The following is a 23,684-nucleotide window of genomic DNA, read 5'->3' on the forward strand; positions in this document are numbered from 1 at the left end:
TTGAGTTTTTTCTGCTTTGCTGTAGTAGTGCTGAACATTATGGTGGCGGAGAGGTGCAAATGCATAATAATAAGCAAACAAACTTCCAGTGTTTAAGCCCTGCAGTTTCAGAAACGATGCAAATATAAAAACACAAATGTGCCAAAACACGTGCGAATAAAGAAATATCTTCACCAACATCAAGAAACTTGCCCAGCGTTTAAAAAAAAGTGCTACATAAACGAAACGCTGCAAGAAGCAAACACAACCGAACCCAGAGGACACTTAAAAGGGATGCACACAGCTGGGACCAGGACCCGGGGAGTACAGCGTTTGTTCTCTACGTTTTGTGGTTGTAGTGTGTTTGCACCCGTCAGCCACCATAGCCCATGCCTTATGTGAGCACTAATAAAAACAAAACATCTGGGTAGGTTAAAACATAATTTAATTAACACAGAATTACAGAACAAGGGCATTTGCAGCTAAGTCATTTCCGGTATTATCATACTCACACCCACAACATCCAAAGTTTACCTACTGTACAAAATACACACTGTTAAACATTTAAAAAAATAAAAGCATAAAAAAAATATATATACCAAGTTTGTACAAGATATAATAATAAAAACGATTTGTTCACAGTTGATATGAAAGTGCTTTTAAAGGAGATGATTTAAAATCTGTGTAAACTGATTAACATCAGCTTCAGAGTTTTGCTGTGTGTCTGACGACTTCCTAACGTTGGAGTATGGGTATCATTTATACATGGCGCTGCATAAAGCACACGGCTCTGTTTCACCCCATATTTCCACTTGGTTTGTTTTGCATCTTTACAAAAACTCCAGCCATAAATGACTGGCCAGATTTTAAATGTACTATACATTTAAATGTCCCTGTTATTATTCCAGTTCAATCCATTTCTGCAGACCTCAGTGCTCAGAGAATTGAGGAGGCTTGTCTGCTGGAGGATGGGCTCTCAACAGTTTGAGTTCTAGAGGGAAAAAATATAGAAAAACAATTAGGAGATACGCGGAGGCCAAGTTGCATAGATTGTTTTAAAGGTCCCCTATTATACTTTAAAATACATTTTTTAACAATGTATTACAGGCCTCAGATATATACAGAACATGTCTCTGAAGTGTTTGGCTGAAACACCAAACAGATCATTGTAGCAATAATCCCCTCTCTTTCAGCCCTGTTCCAAAAGTACTGATTCTGTGTCTGTAGCTTTAAATGCTAATGAGCTGCTGCTGCTGGCCACGCCCCTCTGAGAGATGATTAGTGCTCTAGGAGGAGATTCAGGTGATAAGGTGGGGGGGGGGGGGGGTTACCTTGGTTGGTTATTGGCTAATGGTTGCACAACCCAAAAAAACATTGTGACATCACAAAGTGGCCAAAATCTGATCAGCTCATTTTCAGACAGGTTTTTATATAAATAGATCAGGACAAAAAGAGAGGGGTCTTTGTTCCTGAAACTTTCAGAATCTCTTTACACAGAGGGGATACATGTTGATGTATAAAAGACATGAAGAAGCGGATGTTGCACAATAGGTGACCTTTAAATTCATACAAAACAGCTGTTGTAAAGCACCAGAGCAGCAAACAGACCTGACTGACGAGTCGTCGAGCGGGGGTTCGTTTTTGCTCGTGGATTGTCTGGAGGCGAGTGATCAGAAACTTCTTATCATCTCCTTCCTGAAAAACAAGCAAATAAAATCAGGAAAACATTTAACTTAAATAAATGTTTCTTTATAATGAGAAATAGAGAACACATCTGTATATGTGCAGCGGATGTCTCACATTTTCTATCTGCTCCTGCAGTAGGCCGATGATCTTCCTCTGACCGTCCACCACCTGACTGTGGAAGTAGATCACGATCCTGATGGAGGGAAACCACAGAATGCATTGGATCAATACAACACTGATCAATAATAAAGCAACAACCAATACACAACAGGCTGACTCCTGTTGACTGCAGCAGTGTCTGTTTGTACTCACAAGAAGATGCCTGCTCCCACAAACAGGAAGAAAGGGTTTTCCACCAGGTAGGAGTGAGCTCGGGCCAGCACCGACAGGTTGGGATTATCTTTTTCCAATTCCTCCACCCACCGCTTCCCCGCCTGGAACATCGTTTTGAGCTCTCGGAAGGGGCCGCACGATGAGGAAGGGGTGATGCTGGGGACAGAAGTTTAGACTACGTGTCACACGGAACTCTTTATTCTTCCCTTAAGTGATTTTTAATAATTACAAATACAATATATTACTTAGTAGTAGTTTACCAGTTAAAGATACAGTTCGAACCAAAATCAAAATACATATTTGTTATCCAACTAAATTGTTTTGGTGCAAGTTTTGGAGCGTTGGACGTATCTGCTGTAAAGACTTGACGGAACCTTGCTCGTGATGATCAGAAGGCCAGAAAATATATTTGAAAAACTCAACAACAATGTCCCTTTCCAGAAATCATGACCTAGTTACTCAGGACATTATTTTAACAGTTTAATCAAGGAACCATTTTCTTTCTCTGGAACTACACCAGCCAACCGTATCACCGAGCAGAGGAATGCATATCATCATGGAAGAGAGGCTTATGTTCAGCTCACGGTGTAAACATAATGGGCGTCCTCTTCTGCTTAGCTGTAACACAGGGATGCTAGGAGAGCTAGCACAAGCCTTTTATATTGGTGTTTAGGGCTGCAACAAACGAGTAATTTGATAATCGATTAATCTATCAATTAATGAAACGATTAATCGACTATTCTGACTATTATGCCTTGCACAATTTCTCAAACGCTCTTATTTAGCCATCAACTTTTAGATTTAGCTTGAGGTTGTTTAGGCATGTGGAAACTAACAATGAAGACAAAAAAAGATGAATACTTGATTCAAAAATACATGTATTATTAAATTAACTAAACAAATTGTGAACAAAATTAACAAATCTTTTTTTGTTCACATCAAAAGAAACAAAAATATTTTAACAAATCGTATTAAATAATGTGATAACAGAATTGTAAACAGAATGACTGAAAATGTAACAAAATAAATAACTCAGTTAACTCTAATCATTAACCCATGTTTGTATAATTTTGTTAACTGCGTGTGTTGCTGACGTGGAAACGTTATTCGTGGACGGGGCTACAGAGCTAGTAGAAAGACATGTCGAACCCGGTGCATTCCTCCATCTGAATGTGGTGCACTTTTGTTTAGACAAATTGCTCGTGTTACCGCCCTTACATGCTAAATACTATTGGCAACGAGCATTGTCCACCTCAAGACGGGTAACATGTAACCACACCTTGGAGCGCTTCTCTCCGCCATCCCCGCCGTGTGTTGCTGCATGTAGCAGCTGCGTGTGTGTAAACTGCCCCGCCCCCTCGCACACAGACGGGGGAGAGAGATCTCGTCTAGATTGGAAAGATCGAAAATACATCATAGACGCATTTTTGTTTGTCTTTTTGCATATTAGAAACGAGTTGGCGAAACTAAGACTGCGATATAATGTTTATGTAGCAATAATACATATGACATATTTTTTAAATGTCTCCAGTACCGATAAAAAGACTGATAATGTTGGAGCTTAACGGCGCGTAAAACACACGTGATGACGTCACCAACGAATCGACGACTGAATTAGTTGGCAACTAATTTGGTCATCGATTTTAATCGATTAAGTCGATTAGTTGTTGCACCCCTATTGGTGTTAGGTGGCCATGGTAACAGTGTAGCTATACACTCTGAGGTGTCCTTAAACAAAACAATACACTCTCCCTTGTCCATTTCTTTAGAGTATATTTCTATTTTGATTGTGCTATTATTTCCTGAAACTTCAAAAGGGAAATTATTAGGTTTTGTTAGTATATGTAAGCACCGTGTGTGTGTGTGTGTGTGTGTGTGTGTGTGTGTGTGTGTGTGTGTGTGTGTGTGTGTGTGTGTGTGTGTGTGTGTGTGTGTGTGTGTGTGTGTGTGTGTGTACCTCCACATGGTGTAAGTGACGCACACGGAGGCGCCGAGGAAGGAGGGGAAGCAGAGGAGCGTGATGAAGACGGTGGTCATCTGGCTCACTCTGTACGGCTTCCTGGGAGCCTGACAGTTCATCATCACACTGCTCTGTCGGGAGAGAAAACACAGGCTGGGGTCGAAGGTCACCGCATCTGTCATCAGAAATCTGACCAACTACTCTGATAGCGGTTTTGTTGTAAAAGTCACAGATTAACTTTCATACTGAAATCAAATATCAAAATAAGATCGCTGAATTAACATTAGAGCTTTAACAATTGTCACATAAAAAAATACTATGGTATTCCACTACAATACACATCTTTTTTGTACACAATTTATAGACAGTCTGCAAGGATGCAAACAGTTCCAAGGCCAAAACAAATCTAAAGCTGTTTTATAAGCTGGGAATTTATACCAGAAGATTAAAAAGAAACAGGGGAAATAAAAGGGTTTGTCATTATAAAAAAATAAATATATTTTTGGCTTTTATTTGGAGAATTTGAATTGAACTTTTTCTAAATATTTACCATTTTAATGTAGAAGAGCAGCAACAGTTTGAGGATCTGCACTGCAGGCAGGACAGGAGTGAAGAGAACGCCTAACCTGAGAAACACAATGTTTAATGTTAGCACACAGAGGCTATTTGAATAAACTGAACATGGCTGTGTGTAAATCTGAACAGTGCGTCTGTTACCAGGCCAACGTCTGTCCGTAGATCAGTTCGAGGACGTTCCTGGCGATGTCAAACACCGGTTTCCTCCTCCTCTTCAGCACCTTCTCAGAGAACAACCTGCAGACGACACGAGGAGTTGAGTTTACGTGAGACTGAACTTCAAACAAAATGCTCTGCTATAAAATAAAAAACAAATATAACCTCCAAAGGAACTCTCCAAACAAGGTGTCCAATATCGTGAAGATGAGGTCCATGAGCAGGAAACGATAAAGCTCCTGGCCGACAAAAGTCTCCCAGCACTGAAGACACAGTCAGCCATTAAACAAAAACCACACAGAGCAACATAAGCACAGATGAAATAAAACGGTCACTATCATCATGTTACCTTCAGGCCAATAGTCTCGGGGTCAGCAGCCACACGACCCAGCCAGTGATAGCACAGGACTCCCAGCACGCTCACTTTCAACATCAAGTTTCTAGAATCCGACAGCAAACCACAGGTTACCAACCAAAGTCCACCAGATCTGCACTTTAACGTGTAAACTGGCAGCATGTGCTCGTACCTGCCAATGGAGACATATGTGCGTACAGACGGGGACTCGTAGTCCTCCATCCATGCAGCCAGGTTGAAGAGGCCGGGCAGCAGAAGGTTGATGAGCGACACCAGGACGGGGAGGGCCAGCAGAATGGCCTCGTTCAGCAGCGGGTTGTTGACGGGGACGCCACTGCGCAGAAGTAACTGGAGGTTCTGTTGGGGGGAAACAATTAGGTTAATTACTTTCTTAGCTTTTTCCACCGATATTTGTTGTTCTACTCAACTACTGCATCTGTAAGCCAGCATGTGTTTCTTTCATACTACCATATGAGTCACCAGTGATCTTATTTGGAATTCACATTTATGACGTAAAAACTGAGCTGTTTTATGCTGATTTTTTAAAGTAGTTATTATCATGTTGGGCCTGTTAGCACTCTCTAGTGGGCACCAAAGGTTTTAATTTCCAATTTGTTAGATTACATTTGAACAAATTGTTGTCTACATTTCCAAAAAATGTCTTCCATAAAAAATGTCAAATAAAAAACTATATTATCATCAACCATTTAAATGTTAATATAATGACAATAAATCAGGTAGAGACATGTTTTGGCATTGTTAGATGTCTGTTTGTTCCCTGGGGTGCAGTGATACAAAATGGATTGTTTTTAGAAAGCAAGAAAGTGATGTGTTGGGAAAACCCTAAGCTTGTGGTGAGGGTATCAGACCCTAAATACAATACATCTGGATTCATAATGCAGTGATGGTTAAGGGTGAGCAGTATATTGATTTAGCTAATTACAGCTGGCAGTGGCAGCCAGGTTAATTTGGTTCTCCTGTTGATGTTAAGTTTTTTGATTGTTTTATTTAGAAATTGGTCCTTGGGATTTCTTCAATCAGAAGTGTAATTTAAAGGTCCTGTGTCATGCTTTTCCGGTTATTACCCATCCCCTTGTGTGTTATGAAGGTTTTTATGCATGTAAACGGTGTGCAGAGTCAAAACCTTCAAAGTACACCCTGTAGCGAGTAAAACTCTAACACAGAAAATACCTCCCCAAAACGCCTCGTTGGAGATACGTCACTGTCCATTGATTCTTCCGGGTAACTCATGATGTCATGCGTTACCCGGAACCAAATGGACCAATCCGTGGAGCCGTTACGTTACGTCCGCGGAGCCGTTACGTTAAGCCCCCGCTGATTGGTCCAAATTGACCAATTCACGGACTTCCTCACACACACACTAGTGCAGGCAGCTCTGCTGATCTCTCCTCCCTGGCTGCAGGCTGATGACAGACAGTTGGGATTGCGGCGAAATTCTCTCTGCAGACCCATTCTCACAGCGTTTATCAACCTTTTTCTTACTCAATATCAAGCCACACTTATTGTTTTTACTTCGGCTGTGACTTTTTGTGTGCTCAGGGTGAGTTTGGCTGTGTTTGGCTGTCGCTAAACAAGGAAACCACACCTCCAAGGAGCTCAGCGCGATTCACAACGTCCCAACCAATCAGAGCATACTGTGCTCACAGGGAGGGTGGGGGCTGGAGCTATTGGAGCTACAACGAGCCGTTAAAGGCAGAGAGTGAAATTCAGTGAATACACGTAGTTTACAGAAATGCTGTATGAGAAACCAAAGTGATTTTGGAAATACATACAGCCTGAAGTCTGAGTGTGGCGGCTCAATCCCCAATTACGTTTGAGTCGCCGAGAGGCTAAACTTGGCTATGAACTGTGACGCGTTTACGAAGAGAAAGTCCATAGTGAAGCAAGATAGTTTTTGGGATATTTAATAAACAAAATCATAACATAGTAACTATGGAAAAAACGGTCAACAGAAAAAATGACAGCACAAGCGAACCCTCTGTCCTCCGCACTCGACATCAAACAGGTGACTTACATAACCAAACCACACCCATGTGACAATAACCAGAAGTGCTCAACAAACAAATAAAAGTGATTTAAACAAATAATAATAATACAAATGATGAACTTGAGCTAAGCAGCGTTATGGCACTTACACTGAGTATTCACCAATAAAAGTGTAGATTCTTGGACACGTGGACTTTGTACCAAAACACGCCTCACCTGATGCATGTGATCAGAGCAGTAGTAGATGGCCAGCACACAGGCCGTGGTGCTGGCCACGCAGATAGCCCAGGCCAGGCCGTGGACCATCAGCCTCCACAGCCTCTGGCACCGAGTGTTCTTCACCTGTTTGTGACTCACCTCTGCCAGCAGCTCCTGGAGAGAGGGGGGACGGGACGTTAGAGCACAATGGCACTCCTGCATGCCATTTATATGACAGACAAGGAGAGGGAGGAAGTGTTTTTGTAAATTAAAGTGTGTGTGTGTTTACCTTGAACTGGGTGCAGATATTCTCAGACATGAGTTTGACGGAAGATTTCTTAATGACCTTGAAGTCCCAGGAGCAGAAGGTCTTTATTGCCAGGATGCTGTGAGATTTGTCGATTCGGAAGCTCTGCCCAAACGACTTTGACATGCTGCGGGAAAATTGCACATGAACATGATTTGAACTTCTTATGTATAAATAAATATCTTTGTTTTTAAAAAAATGTCACACTTACTTTAACTATATGTTTATATAAATATTTGTATTTTTGATTTCATTCTAAAAGGGAGCATCTGTCACAAAACCCAATGTCGCTTGGTGAAAATCAATTTTCAGAAATGTAAACCGACCCGAGGCATGTTAGCACATGTTTGAAAACACTGTACCTGTACACAAGAATGATGCAGGTGAGGAAGGAAGACACTCCTATGGTGAAAAAGTAGGCCAGCGGCATGTTGTAGGGCAGGTGCTTGGAGACACAGTCCGGCATGGTCCCATTGGACAGAGAGACATCGTGCACCCACCCATCATCCCTGCAGCTCTTACCCAGTGTGTAGTTACAGTAGTAGCCATAGTACATCACAGTATCTGAGAAATAGCCCTGAGACAAAAGGAGATAGAAAACTATTTACACTTTGCTTCAAACATAACATTTTTATACTTAGTATTGGTCAAAATCTAGAATATGATTATTCACCTCGTAAGCATATTTTTGACTTTAAAGATTCCCTCCAGACATGTTCAAATACAATTCATACAATTCAAAAAACACTTCTGCCGTAAGTGGAGGTTTACATTTTCAACATCACCATTGTGTAAGCTGAATATTGAACCATATTTGTTTTCCAAACTTGTACAAACAAGCCTTAAACAGAGACCAGAGAAACCTTGCCTCCTCAGCAGATGTAAAAACCTCCTTACAGCGGAGCTCAACTTAAAGTGAAGATTCAATAAGCACATTTCTTTAGTGGAGGGGGGCTTTGATTCCTGAAGTTTAAAGGGGCCCTATCAGGCTCATTTTCAGGGTTCATATTAGTGTTTTGTGCGTCTAATGTGATAACAGAACAGCATGTTTACATGCTTTAATGTTCAAAAAGGGCTTTATTTTTCTCCTACAGTGCTGCAACACCTCACATACAATGTGTTGAAGTGCTAGCCAATAGAAGAGTGAGTGTTACATAGTGATGTGACTATAACTAAACAAAGGAATCCAATGTTGGCGTTTCAGGCAGATTGTGTGGGAGAGAAACTCCCTCTGGAGGGAACACAGGGAAAGGGAAAACCTCACAAAACTAATACGGCCCTTTTAAAGATGGCTGAGGGAATGGACTCATCATTCAGGTCTGTAGCTTCTAAACACCAATCAAGGATGTGGCGAGTGATTTCTAATAAGTGAGGCCTCAAAGGGTGTGATAGGTGTTGCAATAACAAAGCTTACGGCGCCGGTGAGGAGCTCCAGTCCAGTGAAGGGGAGTCTCCCTGCAGACGTGTCTGGACGGTGCAGCGCCTGAGGCAGCACCATGAAGGCCCCCGTCACCAGGAACAGGAAGACGTTGAAGAATAGTAGGGTCTTTAGGAACAGGAAGTAGGAGAGGACGCCGCTGCCGAAACGTCCGCTCACTCTCTTGAGCGGCACTTGCCACAGATGGAGGGAGTGCAGGAAGGAGAGCCAGCTGTACCAACCCTGCCTCGCCCCCTGGGGAGGAGAGAGAGGGAGAACAGGGAGAGAACAAAACTTTAATCCCAACAACAATCATTTATTTGTGTACTACATTATTTATAGTAATTTAATTGACCACCATATCCAATTTTTTCTTTCTACCCTTTTTCTTGTGGTTCACTTTTGGGCTGACAGGCTGAAAGACGCTAGTTTGATGAAAATGGGAATGTTCAGATTTGATTTGAAATATCTATCTATATACAGTATATATTTTGTTGTATTTATTAGTGATGCACACATAAAATAAACATTACTAACTGAATGGTTTCATTACGAAGTATACATCTTAAAAAATAAGCAAAAAAAGGAGTCACGCTATGTTTTAAGCAGCAAACAAAACAAGGTGTAAAGACGTGTTTAGATTTATTAATAAACACGCACCACGTCATGTTACATTTGGCAAATGAATAGAAACTAAAGGAATAGCTCCTAGAATTATTACTCAAAAAATGACTCTCAAAGCAGCGTCACAACTCCAGACAAAGTGTACACACATGTGGTTTAGTTTGAGAGTTTCTGTGACTCACGCCCTCAGAGCACTGCTTGGGCAACAGAGCGATTACACTGCCTGATAACAACATCTACAGTACAGGAAGTACCCACTGACACCCAGTTACAGCCTCTGAGGAAGAATCTCTTGCGCTGCCTTTTTAAGTGCAGTGTCTATTTGCCAGTTACCATTCGATAGATATTCATTTACACGTCTGTAGGAACTCACAGGACATGTTACATTTAAAGGTTATTTACAAAGGGTTGAAACAGAGATAATCATAACAAAGTCTAGACATGCAATCCCTTCATTGAAATGGAGCTCAGATCACAAGTAGCAGGGTGACTGATGTGAGTAACACTGACTACACTATTGCTATGATACTGTAAAGAGCAACAAGACTTCTCCACACACGAATTACATTCATTCATTATTGCATTAGGATTTCATGAATTTTGGTTGTGTTTTCTGTTATTAGGAGTATGTCATAATAAGTTAATCAATCCTGTAAAAACATGTATGAGAGTTGGTACTGAGAGCATAGAATATATTGAGAAAAATTGAAAAAAGTAGCAAGAAAGAAATGTAAAATGGACTTCAACTACATATGCCAAATACTTCGAAGTGTACCAGTACAAGTTAGAGTCCACGCAAACTCCAACTGATAAAGAACGCATGATCCAATCACAAAGCTCTACGAGACATCCCAATTGGAGATTGGGGTGAGATTAATGTACTGGCAAAAAAAGGAAGTAGAACATAGAAAGACGTTTCTGTAGGAGACTTACATTGATGATGTAATATTTGAGTTGACTGCAGCAGGGAATGCGACGAGAAAGCGTGCGTTTCTCCTTTTGTAAAGCTAAGCTCCTGCAGACAGAACGACAGAGGGAGTCATTTAGACTGACACATAGCAAACACCTTCAACAAAGAAGAATAATAACTCACTGCATCTACCTGAGTTCACTCTTTTCGGAAACATTGAGAGGCATCGCTCGGAGCATCCGGATTCTGTCGCTGACTGACAGGTTCTGCAGGTTGTTCACCAAACGGTCCCTCTTATTCACTGTTACACACAGGTGGGAGAAGAGCGGATGTTATAATCTTGACAAACAGCACAGTTTTTATTCTGGTCATTTGATGTCCTTCTGCTCACCCTCTGCGTCCGCGCTGTCGGTCTCGATGCCGTAGCCCCGTATGCTGGGTCTGGCAGAGCGGGAGAAGTCTCGGATGGCGGGTCGGCTCTGTCTGCGTCTCCGGAGCTGCATGGTGCGGTTGTAGTACTGCGAGATGATGGCGCCCCTGTTGCGACCTGACAGAGGACCAGACTGATCAGAGTGGGCCGGACCAGTAAAATCATAGCATAATAACTCAAAATGTTTGCCTTTGTTTTAGTGCAAAAAAGTTCATTCTGAAAATGTTCACATTAAATTAACTTTCTTTTTACAAAACAGTATGAACAACCTTACATTTATTGCAATTTCAACAATTCTATGCAGAAGTTTATCATTGACACAGATCACAGTGTCTCTACAAAGTCACCGGTATCTGGAATTGAACAATATAGTATTTTACTTTATGATCAGAACAACTTGTCGAGATCTAGAAATTATTTTACATTCATTTTCAAATCTGTGTAGCAATCCTGACCACCTGAACTGACACACCACCATACAAAATAAAGTGGGAAGTATTAATAAGAAGGTTACATTCCCCCTGCCTTGTTAATGTTTACATAAAAAAAACATAAAAGTTGTAAAGAATTGCAGGTAATGTGTCCTCTGTCGTCCCGTGTATGTTTGACACCCCTGCTCTAACATCTTCTTGCATCCAGGTCGGGATTGGTCATCTCCATCTCTTTTCGTACCAACGTTTTTTTAATCGAATAACAATCCCATGACAATAAAAGAAAGCTCCTTGGCGTCTCTTAAAACAGTGTTGTTGCATTTCCAGGCCAACCATAATTGACTTTTCTACGGCATAAGACCTGCCAGTATGCCAAACATCAAAAATAGATGTTTAAAATGCTCATTAAAACAGGAAAACGACAGGGTTTTGTCATTTACTGTAACAAGTATAAGGTTTAATGAGATGATGGAATCAAAGCCGAACTGTATAACATAAAAAGGCACACATGCTGAAAAACCTAACCCCATAAGGGGGGTCTGGGGGGATTTTCCCCCAGGAGATTTTTAGAAATACTAACATATAAACTACGCATTCTGGTACACTCTAAGAAGAAAATAAATAAATCTATCACTACCCGACATATTAATAATATTTGATGCCATTGTTTGTGTTTCACTTTGTTCTGACAGCTTGCTGCTCCTCACAGAGAGAAGAGCAAAGAGGAGATAGTCTGTGTGACTTACTTTAAATTGTGGGTAAGGGTACATAGCTCCCATTGTTCTGTGACCTGTCAATCATCAAACCGGGGGTCATATTTCAGTATGTGTTCATTTTTATCTGAAGTTGTACCCATGGATGTATAAAGAATAGTTCTACCGCAAAGTTATTCTCCGTGGGGACTTCCGGCAACAATCTTGACTCTGATTGGCCAGAAGACTCGAAAACAACAACAGCAAAGATGTTTTATTGAGAAGATGATCACTACTTGACAGAGGTTTTTAAAACCGTTTATGGTCTCCGGTACTTCCAGTCCAACACCTACTGCATGCACAGCGTTAGAAAATCGGGCCTTCAAAATAAAAGTTTGACTTTAAAAAAAAAAAATGTTTTTCTTCTTTTCATCTCGAAACACTCGAAAAAGGGTCCGCGATCCACCATTGGGTCACAACCCACCAGTTGAGAACCCCTGCTCTAAATGACTTTATGTGGCCGTTATTGACGGCTCAATTTATGATGAGGCAGAGCTAAAGAAAACACACAACAGCTATCGAGTGAGCACCTGACAGGAAGATGACAGACCAACTGCTAGGGCTGGGCGATATGGTCTCTAAATGATATCGCGATATTTACGGACTATATCGCGATATACGATATATATCGCGATATTCTGAAATGTCCTCTAAAACAAATACATTTTTTTCATTTAACCCCTTGATGTTTACAGTCACGCCAGTATGATGATTCTAGTATTCCCTGCAACATATGTCTGCATTAAAAAAATCGACTAATAATGAAGAAAATTAACACATTTGTTGCAATAGTAATTTATGCACTAACTACATTCCTACTTGTACTACAACATTTGAATCATCAGTTCTTCCTCATTTTCCTCAATTGTTCATATTTGGTTTATTAAAATAATGATATTGTGGTCATTGTTCAAAAATGTCTGCTATTATTATGAGTAGTATTATTATTATTAGTATAATGCGCTTTCTGTCTTCCTGTCATTATCAGGAGTTAGACATGTAATGGCTATGTATTAGATTAGATTAGAACCTTCATTCTCCTAAACTGCTGGGACATTTCCCTATAGCCAATACCTTTTATATTTTCTACTCTTCACTTACTTGTCAGCATAGGTCGGCATTGATGTACAGAGCCGACAGAAGACCTTGTTTATATTGCCCATCATATTGAGAGGTGCAGTGAAGCGTCCTAAAACCAGGAAGTAAGCTGCTGGTTCCCTCGACAAGAAAGCAATGGGATTTCTCCATAGGGTTTTGGAAAATAGCTGGAAATAAGGTCTGTGGAAAACAAACCTGTTTGATAAATGCACGTTTTGTTCAGCCGGATAATCTCCACATGTCTACCCTACTTTTATAATTTTCGAATCATAAATCTAATCGATAGATTATAAAGGGTTTTAGGACGCTTCACTGCACCACTAGAAAACAACTCCATCGATCAAGCTGGCTGAAACTTTCTCTCCCTCTTCTTCTCATGCTACCTGTCACTCTCCTTTAACTCCTCCGGTGACTTTCTTTTATTCGAAGATAGTTTTTTGCCCGGCGCTCAAGGGAGCCTGCTCGCGCTGGCTCCGCAGTAAACAGCTGTTTGCTTTTCACCCAACAACGACAACCGCCTCACGAAACGCTATGTTGTAGCGTTAATAAACGAAACAATTTAACAACATTGCTTGTCAAAATACTTATACCACAGGACAATTTTATTTTTTTTAAGCAATATTTTTAGTGGCCCGAGCGGGCAAGTGGAAAGTACGTTATGCTGGCCCGGGGTGTCTAAATAGTGCTTCCGAGCCAGCGGGCCATTTATAATGTCGAGCCCTGCTCTCTGTCACTGTGCATGTGTGTAATGTTTGTGTGCAGTGTGTGCCTGCGTGTGTGACTGTGTCTATGAGGGAGAAAGGAAAGCTCATTTTGGCCGCGGCGGGAAATTGATTTGACAACATAATACTCGATGTTCACGATGTGGTCATTTACGACATCGCATGTAGTGCAATCCACGATGTATCGTGTAAACTCGATATATCGCCCAGCCCCATGAAACTCAGCAGTCTGTTTTTATCTGCAGCTCAACATGGGCACCTTCCACAGAAATGACTACGGTCTGATCTTTGATGGATAAGTAACGTTTGCCACTTCCAACAAGAGCAACTTTGATGTACATGAAGTGTTTCCTGTCTTAAGAGACTTTATAACCCATACATTTCATTTTTTAAGGGAACTATGATTAGTGATGTTCTCAGCAATTTCACAATCTTTGCTGCACTATAAATGGGTTTTAACGGACAATGGCTGGTACAAGTTCTCATAACTGGAAGACGGGCTTGAGATCTTGAAGTGATTTTAAAGTGGACTTATGCTAATTTCTATATCTTGGGTTTCTACCAGTAAATGCTTTGAAAAACTCATTATTTTTCTCACATTGACTTTATTGGCCCATTATTACATCCAAAAAGCCAACACTCTTGAATCCTTCAAAAAAAAAATCTATCAAAACGCAATTATTCACTTCAAACTCTGATCAACAGTTTTAGCTCCGGCCTTTTTAAGCCTTTTTCATTAAAAGAAACTCAGGATGCTCTGACGCTGTGATGGCACTAAGCTGCACTTCCTACTTACATATTTATCTAGTTGTGAGATCACATTCACAACCTTTACATAATCCCTGACGGCTCATTCAAGAACACTTAGTTTCTGAATATTGGCCTTGTGCATCTCTAAGTGGATTGAGCACTTTGATACTTAAACAGCACCTAACGGAAAAAAAGACATGGATATCCCACTTTTTATAAAAGGGGACCTATACAATTGTAAGTACAACACTTGTACAAATTGAGACTCAGTTATATGAAGCATCAATTCATTTGTCAGTTAAGCATCAGTATTTCCCTCCGTATTTTGCAAGACTTACCGATCGTTCGGCTGGGCATGGAGGAGAGGATCTTCATGGTTGCAGAGGACCATCGTTCCCCTATGAGGGGGTCCGCCTGGGTTTCAGCTTCCTCCCATTCTGCGTCCCTCTGCCTCCTTCCCTGAAACTCACGTAACTCACGTCCAGGGCCTGACAGGAAGGCAACATTGTCTGTGGAGTTGAAGGACATTTCAAATGAAACTTATTGCTACTGCTAGGAAAGAAAGACAACGTTTGATGTATTGACTTTTTTCAACCCTGAATTCTAAAATGTGAGTATATAGTGCAAAGACAGTCATGTGATGTTACGAATATACACATGATGACCCAAAAGTTTATTTTACTCAAAAGACTTAAGCAAGTTTAAAAGATGTAGCAATCAATGCTTTATTAGCTTTCAAGAAGCGCTTAAGCTTCATCAAATAGATTCAGATATCTTTTTATCAATGCCACATATTTCTTAGTGTATAAATTGTGTTCTCAAACCAAGAGTACCTCGCTCCTCCTCGTCCAGTTGTCTCTGCAGCTCCTGCAGCTCGAAGGCGTCAGAGTCAGACGCTCCTCCATTCTGACTCTGCTCCGCTATCAGCTGGCTGAACGAGTCATGAACACCTTCCTCGTCTATTGGGCTCCTGACAGAGGGACACATGGATATGAGTACAGATACAAAGACAGAAAAGAGAGGGACACAGGCTCAGAAACAGAGACTAGATTAAAACACTCTTTGTATCAGATCCAGAGAGCCACATACAACCCTACAGATAAACACAATGACAATGTGACTTAGTCACCATTAGTCTCGTGGGGGGGGAACTTAAACCAGAAAGCCCAGGAAGAGTATTTAAAGTCCTTGTGATTCATATGTGGGCAGTACAGCCTAAATTGCCTGTGTGACCCTCTTCCTGCGCTATCTAGACATTTTGTCAAAACCTGCTTCTTTTTGTTTTAGTCTTACAGCGAGAAATCAAACAAGAAATAACTGCAAGTACAGTTCCCTGTGAGTCAGTACTTTTACACAGATAGCATAAGAACGGGCCCCGCAGGCAAAACAGACCTGTGCTGTGAGATATAGTGCAAACAAACAAACAAACATGTAGACTTATTCTTTGAACAGAGTAAATACAAGCCTTTCAATGCAGCGCAGGTTAGAAGCTAGTTACATGGTTTAAAAGAGCGTACATGAAAGCCCTGGGAACCTGCGCACTCTAATCTGCCTGTGAGTTTAGTGTCTAACAAGACTTCAAAGAGCACATCTAATCCTGTCATCTCGGTTCCTTATTTTCTTCCCACCCTTACGGCATTCAACAGCCTGCTTGAAACCAAACCCAGACACAAACAGGAGGAACGTGAAGAGATAGAGAGGACGACTTAGTTACTTACTCCAGTCCAGCTTCCATGAGAGGGTGGTTCAGGTCAAAGGCAACATTTCGAGCCATTTTCCTTATCTAACAGTCTGGAGCTGTCGGGCCGTCGGTCTCTTTGTCGACCAATCGTAGAGGGATCACACCCTCGCCTGCTCAGACCTGCACTCCACTCCCACCATGGTGTTTTCTTAGTCTACCTGAGAGAGGAGGGGAAAAGAGGGGGAGGCGGAGCGATGAGACTTACAGGTATGGGTAAGGAGCCAGCAGATTTCTGTGGAATCTGAATGCTCCTGCCGTGTTACTGCTTGCCTTCTCACATTCTTAACTGCATAGTGAGGGCTAAAACCTTGGGGGTGTTCATGACATTGACAACGTCACTTCCAGCTCCGGGTCTCATTCACACGTTGCCTGTGATCCAGACACATAAAAAGAACCTTCAAACATTGCCCTGCATAAAGGGGCCCTATCATGCTCTTTAGGGTTCTCCCGTTCCTGTAGTGTGTTATATAGATTTGTGTGCATGTAAATGGTCGGCAAAGACTACAATCCCAGTGTTCCCTCCAGAGGGAGTTTCTCTCCCACACACTTCCCCCCCCCCCCCCCCGATTGCCTGAAACGCCTCCATTGGACTCCTTTGTTTACTTCCATAAAGAAATGACATCACTATGTAACACTCTCGCTTTTATTGACCAGCGCTCTGACACATTGTACGTGATAAGCTAAGAGGCAGGACATCTCCAAGCTGTTGACCAATCACAACAGAGCCTAGGGCTGCTCGATTATGGCAAAAATCATAATCTCTATTATTTGGGTCAATAATTGTAATTGCGATTATTAAATGTGATTATTCATTGACTTTGAAAACATCCATTTATTGTACTTTAAAACAAATACAAATAATAATTTGAACTTTTTAACTCTTGAATTATACGTTCAAGGTAATCAACTGAAAAACCAATATAAAATAAAATAAATTATACATTCATGTCTACATTTAAATAAATAATATCAAAATAATAAATACCAATAAGCAAGATCAACAAACATGTTGCAGTGCACTGTCACAACCTGAAAACTCCTTAACATATAGCCAACATTTTGGTAAAACATAATCAACATATTCCGCTCACTCCACTGGGTCAATAATTGATATCATGATTATTAAAAACGATTATCCATTTACTTTGAAAACATCAATTTATTGGAGAAAAAACATTTGAACAGTATGTTTTTAACAGTTGATTACCCTGAACTTTAAGTATAATAAACATTTTTTTTTTTTAAATCGTTTTATTTCGATTACGTTGTTTTCGTAATCGTTGCAAGCCATAATCGTAATCGCGATTAAAATATGATTATTTGAGCAGCCCCAAGAGAGCCGGCCAGCTAACCAATCAGAGCAGACTGGCCTCTGGTTTCAGACAGAGGGTGAAAAGAGGTGCTGCAGCACAGGCAGTATGAGAACAATAAAGAGCTTTTTGAACATTCAGGATGTTAACGTGTCACAGTGGAGGCCCAAAATACAATTATGAACCTGAAAATAAGTATTATATGTCCTCTTTAAGATCTTGCACAGAGATGTTTGCATGCAGTCATCAAGTGGGAGGTGACGTTGACTCATGGAGTCATTTTGTCCCAGTTCATGAGAGCTCCATTGTTACCCTGCTTGTGATAAAGACTGCGGTCAGAGTCAGATGTATGAAATGAATATTCATGGCCTCAGACAGAATGATGTATTGTCAGTGTTTGCAGAGTGTGTCATATGGGAGGTTTAGAGGAAGCATGCTGGTTCCTCTGTTGCAAGTCCAAAAATCGTTCATGATAACCTTTATCAAAGACTCAGAGGGGACATGTGCTGGTGTTTTAAAACAAGGATTCAAGAAAATTGGATCCAGATATTCATTAAAAACTAATAAAACCTCTTTACCAGATTCATCCAAGTTAATAAACCCCCCCCCCCCCCAAAAAAAAAAACAGCTATATATTCTGCTAAACGACGGACCTTTGGACATCAGAGAGGGCCATGAAAAACAGCTGATCAAATCAATTAGCAGGATTTTTACGAAAAACAAAAGAAAAAAGCATAACAATGCCAAAACAAAGGGACTTTCCAGGCATTAAAGTCACTGATTTAGCCTTACATCTTCAAATAGGGAATCCATCAACAATGTATCAATTGATTTACAAAAAATGTAATTACAAAAAACATGATTCAATGTTGTTCCATACTTTTATGTTGATGGTATCAACACAGTTGATGTGCATTTAGATAATGTTACAAGTTAATTTGAGAACATTGTTCCTTCAAAAAAACGCATATCTGAAACTATAAAGAAAGGCATCCCTGTCCATCACTGCCAAACATCACAGAAAAGCGTAGGTACAAATGACTCGTGAAGTTTTGAATAAATGTATAATAAATCAATTATTTGAAGACAAAAGTAAATGATGTCCCAGCAGCAGCAGCTCTGTTTGAGAGGATGCTGAAAAGGGAGTTTAGTCTGGCTTTAAGGAGGGGCAATTTATATCGATATAAAGAAGAATTGATATGGTCTTAGATTAAGGATATCGTATTATCACAAGTATCTTTCCCTGGTGTTAAAGGCTACATTTAAGTGATGATTAAGTGATGTAATTTACCTAAATATGTAATTTACTTAACACTTTGTCAAAGCACCATACAATTTACTTACACAATTGATAATGAGATATCTTATCTCCTTATTAGATAGCCCTATCTAGTTCATTTCAGTAAATGGATGTCTATGGAATTGGGAAACCAGCTTTTCCCCAAAGATAAATATCTAGGCCAACTACTTATTTCAGTTCAAAGTTCACTGTAAAAACCACTTCCTGTTGACATGCACCCAGTGGTTTAAAATAGTGCCTCTTAGGATTTTGTACGTTCATGAGAAAGATCTGAGGGTTCAGGGTTTGCAGAGGGTTATGCTCTGCAGTACAAAGGAGTATTTACCCTGCAAACAGAGTATTACTTGAGCTCTACATTCAACAAAAACTCCCACAGACATGAAGTATACTTGAGTTTGGCTCATTCAGAACAAAAGCTAAGTTCCCCTTAAACTCATGTATTGCTTGCTTAAGCACAAGTTGTTCCCAGCAAAAGGCTCCTACGTCATAAACATAGACTGTGCACTCATACTCACTGCAAAGAGTTTAGGATTGAAGCATTAAACACGTCACTGTTGGTTGTGTTTGTTTAATGCAGGGCATTGTGTAAAATGTAATGGCCGAATGAAAACAAACAATGTGTGAGTATGAAACCAAACGTTTGCTTGGAGTGGAGAATTTTTGGTTCTGGTCTGGAGGGAATATGATATCAGCTGCATGCATAAAGCAGGGCGCAGCTCTGAATGTCATCACAACACACTGACTCCATGACTGAACGGCTCAAATATGTCCCTGTACCACCTTCAATCTAAAGCCCGCTTTTGTGCTGGTTCGTTTTTGGCAATCGATTGCACACATATGCTTTTGTTCCTCTCAAACACACTTTTTAAATTACCTAAAGTTTTCAGGATCATGTTACATTCGCCTAACTGAACTTTTTTTCTATTCCACATATCTGTTGTAGTCGATCCCTTTTTGTGTGATTTAAAATGCTGTGTCACCTCTTTAGGGCACAGAAACAAACACAAAGGCTTTTAGCAACGATGCTGAAGTAGCTGTTTTTTTCTCTAAAATGTGTTCATTTGACTCTTTGATACTTTGATACACTGATGTTGAAGAAGTCCTGTGAGAAAATACAATCTGTACAGCAGGAGCAGGATATTGTGGGGGTGGGACGAACATCCAACACAACCAACAGGGGGTCAGAGAGTTGAGCTGCACTAAAGCCAAGTAAAATAAACTTCAAAAACTAATTAGAATACAGATGCAGTCGACGTGCTTTAACATAACAAGTTAATTTGAGAACATTGTTCCTTAAAAAAAACGCATATCTGAAACTACTGCACAAGAAAGGCATCCCTGTCCTCAAATGAAAACACTGCCAAACATCACAGAAAAGAGTAGACAGTTTCCAGTGGGTAACAGACAAAACAGAGGGTGAGATATGAGGGTGAGAGATATGAGGGTGAGAAAAAAGGGTAAATGGAAGGAAGGGGTGTGAAGGAGTGTGTCTACGCTGACAGCTTGCAACAACTGCATGGAAACCAGTTCACAGGGTGCTATGAAAAAACACAATGGAGGGAGCAGAGAGGCACATAGCTACAGTAAACATGGCAGCAGGGATTCTTGTATTTCAATACCCTCATGTTATCTGTTAAGCCTCAGGAAAGGGAGGTTACAGTGTGAGAATGGTTACGATTATAAAAAACTAAACTTACATTTCTGTGGTTTTAGTTATGATCTCCTTTTGGTGTAAGACATAAGAAAAAGGAAAAGGCATGGAAAGCAGAGGAGACAGGGAAGAGTAACAGGGGAGATGCAGGCAGGCAAAGAGAAAATGTGCATTCAATTAACTCTACTGTCTCTAACACGGTCAGGCATGCATGTACGTAGAATATCAGTCTGTTATTGCAACCTGAGGCATGTCGGTCCGCCTTCATTCAGAAAATAGGACATACAATTATGGGTTTAATGTTGGCTGGATGACAGGCCCTGGAAACAGTGCAGAAACACATGTGGCAAACATATTGCTTACGTTTCTGACATTAAAAAGCACAAATAAAATAGTTCTGCCACAACAAACTACCCTGCTTCTGCACAATGGACAGTCATGTTAAGTAACCAAGTAGATTTACTCTAGTACTGTACTTAACTTAAGTACAATTGTGAGGTACTTTGTACTTCTACAAAGTACTCCACTACATATATTCAATACCAGATTTATGTCAATGATGTGAAATAAAATCAATAGCTAAAAGACTTTAGTTACACCTGGAGTAAGTTCACAAGCTACCCTGCAGTAACTACCTGCACCTTTACCAGCTTTGATAACACTTTAATGCATCAATAATTATGATCAAACATGTTATATATATATATTCTAAAATAGGCCAATATGCATACTTTTTTGTACTTTAAATGTAATCTGATGCTCATACTTTAGTAACATGTTGATTGCAGGACTTTTACTTGTAACAGAGTATTCCTACACTCTATTACCTCAACTTTTAATACAAGATCTCAGTAGTTCTTCCACCTCTGACAATGAGTCAGTGCAGCTGTAATAGCTTATGTAGGCTTTTTCAGTTGAACAGGCACACATCTCAGAACGAAACAGGGCAAAGTCCCACCGTTTTAAAAACACTGGCTTCTTCTGTGTATGGTGTCTCCCAGTCTACATGTTAACTAGTCAGTGACGGCCAGCGGCGAGTAAGAGCTTGTCAACCTGTCGACAAGCTTAACAAAGTTCACAAACTCTTACATTGGAGGTCACGTCAAATATGGCTTTTTACGTCGCGAATAAAGCCTTAAAACCTGGATATAGACTAAAGATAGTTCACTCACCTCTCCGCAACTTGCCAAACCAGTCTACTCTGTGCTCGAGTATCAGTCAAAAATACTAGTCTCCACGCGCAACCGGCCAGTTTGGGAGAAACCATTTTACTTGGAGGGGAGTTTTTATTTTGTACATCTTCAATACGAGACTATGCATACCAGTAGCTTGAATTTTAGTTGCGTATGACAATTTCCAGTTATTGGGTTAAAACGTTCGTGCGCTCCAATTCATTCATGAGCTGAAATAATTATCGGAATAACCGTCTACTGATAACGATGTACCTTAAATGCGCCCTTTGCAGAGTTTCCTCTCTTGGGTGAGTCCTATTCAAGCTTGAAATCCCTCTACTGGTCCCAAACATAGGGTCCCAAACAATGAAAAAGTACACAAAAGACCACTTTGTGTGACAGTCATTGTTGTAATTATTGACATATGAGTTATTGCATTACCTACAAATGTTGAGTCTGCATTGAATTATTTATCTATTATAAAAGTAGGGAGACATGTGGATATTATCCGACTGAACAAAACGTGATCCGTCTCTTAAATGTGTGTCAACCTGGTGTCAACCCCAGCTGGAGAGGGTGTTTTTGGGGTGGTTTTGGTGGTTTTGAGCAACATCAAGTTCATAGTGTCTCCTCTGTTCATATCTTCATTAATAATGGGAATAATTGTGTAGCTGACACCAACATTGTTTTTGGTTTACATGCACTATGCCCATCATTTTGGTTTTATTTTGAATGTGATTAATACTGTCAGTCAGTGCATCTATACTGGCTCTGTCTCTGCAGCCATTACACAGTGGCAAGACAGCTCTGTGTATTTCAAGTGCAACCAGTAGTTTAAGAAGTGTGTTTTAAAGTTAGAGCCCAACTAACCAATCAGATGGGCCAATCAATCAGGCATTCTTAGCTTGATTAGATTACATTCCACTATATTGTCATTGCCTATAGTACAACGACACACAGGCCCAATCCCAAACCAAGCCCTTGACCCACACCTACACACTCCCCCTCCGTGACGACGGAGTGTACTGCGACACTCGCAGCTCAACTGGTCCACTGTGGCACTCTAACGTAACATAGGTACAGACAGTAAACAACAAAGTAGTGAGGTTGTTTAAAGTGACCTGCCTTATTCATTTTACTTCACTTTCAAGTAACAGAATAATTTAGGGTTAACATGTGAAAGTATATACATAAACAATGGCTGGATTACATTTAACTGATTTAGTTTCAGGGTCCTTGTATTGCTTTCACGCTGATGTTGTTCCTGGGGAAAAGGCCTATACCCATTCATAACTGATGTGTTAATATGTTCACAATCATTTTACCCATATGAGAGGACATTCATTTTGTTGTAGAATCTGATGTGACCATATTTTCTTGGTCGTGACAATGTAAGAAGTTTGTCTGATCCAAACAGAGAGCAGTAGATTTGGAAGTCTGAGAATAATTGAAACTAGAATGTCTAAAAGGCTCATAAGAAATGACACCCATGCTCATATTTCTTAGTAAATGGTACTGACTGGAAGCATGTTTGTGGTGTAGTAGAGAGTGGGTGGAAAGAGCCTACTGGCAACATCAGCTCTTACAAACATCCTCAGATAATTTCAAGTGTCTTCAGGGAAGGATAGGAACTGCATTATAAACAATTTGATAGGACTTCAACATATTCCCACTTGTTTTAAGCATAGTGTGTATGTGTTGGCGTTTGTTATGTTGTACAATTATTTGTGATATTTCCAGCCACCAAGGAAACGCCTGTTTCTGTATCCTGTCATGTGATTTCCTGTGATCGGTCAAATTCAGTCGCAGTCAGTCTATA

General features: G+C 40.4%; 1 protein-coding gene across 2 annotated transcripts; it reads right to left on the bottom strand.

The window, feature by feature from the left end:
* Positions 1 to 407: 407 nt before the first annotated feature.
* Positions 408 to 21,942, bottom strand: tmc6b (transmembrane channel-like 6b). 2 transcript variants are annotated; one of them, XM_079670841.1, is made up of 21 exons: positions 21,866 to 21,942; positions 16,410 to 16,590; positions 15,525 to 15,661; positions 15,030 to 15,200; positions 10,900 to 11,055; positions 10,701 to 10,809; positions 10,532 to 10,613; positions 8,972 to 9,229; positions 7,920 to 8,134; positions 7,540 to 7,684; positions 7,269 to 7,424; positions 5,218 to 5,402; positions 5,040 to 5,130; positions 4,856 to 4,953; positions 4,676 to 4,771; positions 4,509 to 4,584; positions 3,956 to 4,089; positions 1,978 to 2,154; positions 1,780 to 1,858; positions 1,588 to 1,674; positions 408 to 970 (listed from the first exon to the last, which is right to left on the bottom strand). In XM_079670841.1, the coding sequence occupies exons 2-21, from the start codon at positions 16,463 to 16,465 to the stop codon at positions 956 to 958; spliced, it is 2,523 nt and encodes an 840-aa protein (XP_079526967.1). In that variant the 5' UTR covers positions 16,466 to 16,590; positions 21,866 to 21,942; the 3' UTR covers positions 408 to 955. The 2 variants fall into 2 exon arrangements, with proteins under 2 accessions (XP_079526967.1, XP_079526968.1); XM_079670842.1 differs by lacking the exon at positions 21,866 to 21,942 and adding an exon at positions 20,740 to 20,765.
* Between the last annotated feature and the right edge of the window lie 1,742 nt (positions 21,943 to 23,684).

This window comes from Notothenia rossii (assembly GCF_949606895.1).
Source record: "Notothenia rossii genome assembly, chromosome: 1".
Classification (NCBI taxonomy): Eukaryota; Metazoa; Chordata; class Actinopteri; order Perciformes; family Nototheniidae; genus Notothenia; species Notothenia rossii.

Coding starts and splice junctions, on each gene's coding strand:
- tmc6b (XM_079670841.1), bottom strand. CDS start 16,465: ATGGCTCGAAATGTTGCCTTTGACCTGAACCACCCTCTCATGGAAGCT. Junction 10,614..10,700: donor TCCGAAAAGAGTGAACTCAG/GTAGATGCAGTG, acceptor TTCTGTCTGCAG/GAGCTTAGCTTTACAAAAGG. Junction 5,403..7,268: donor GCTCTGATCACATGCATCAG/GTGAGGCGTGTT, acceptor TCCCCCCAACAG/AACCTCCAGTTACTTCTGCG.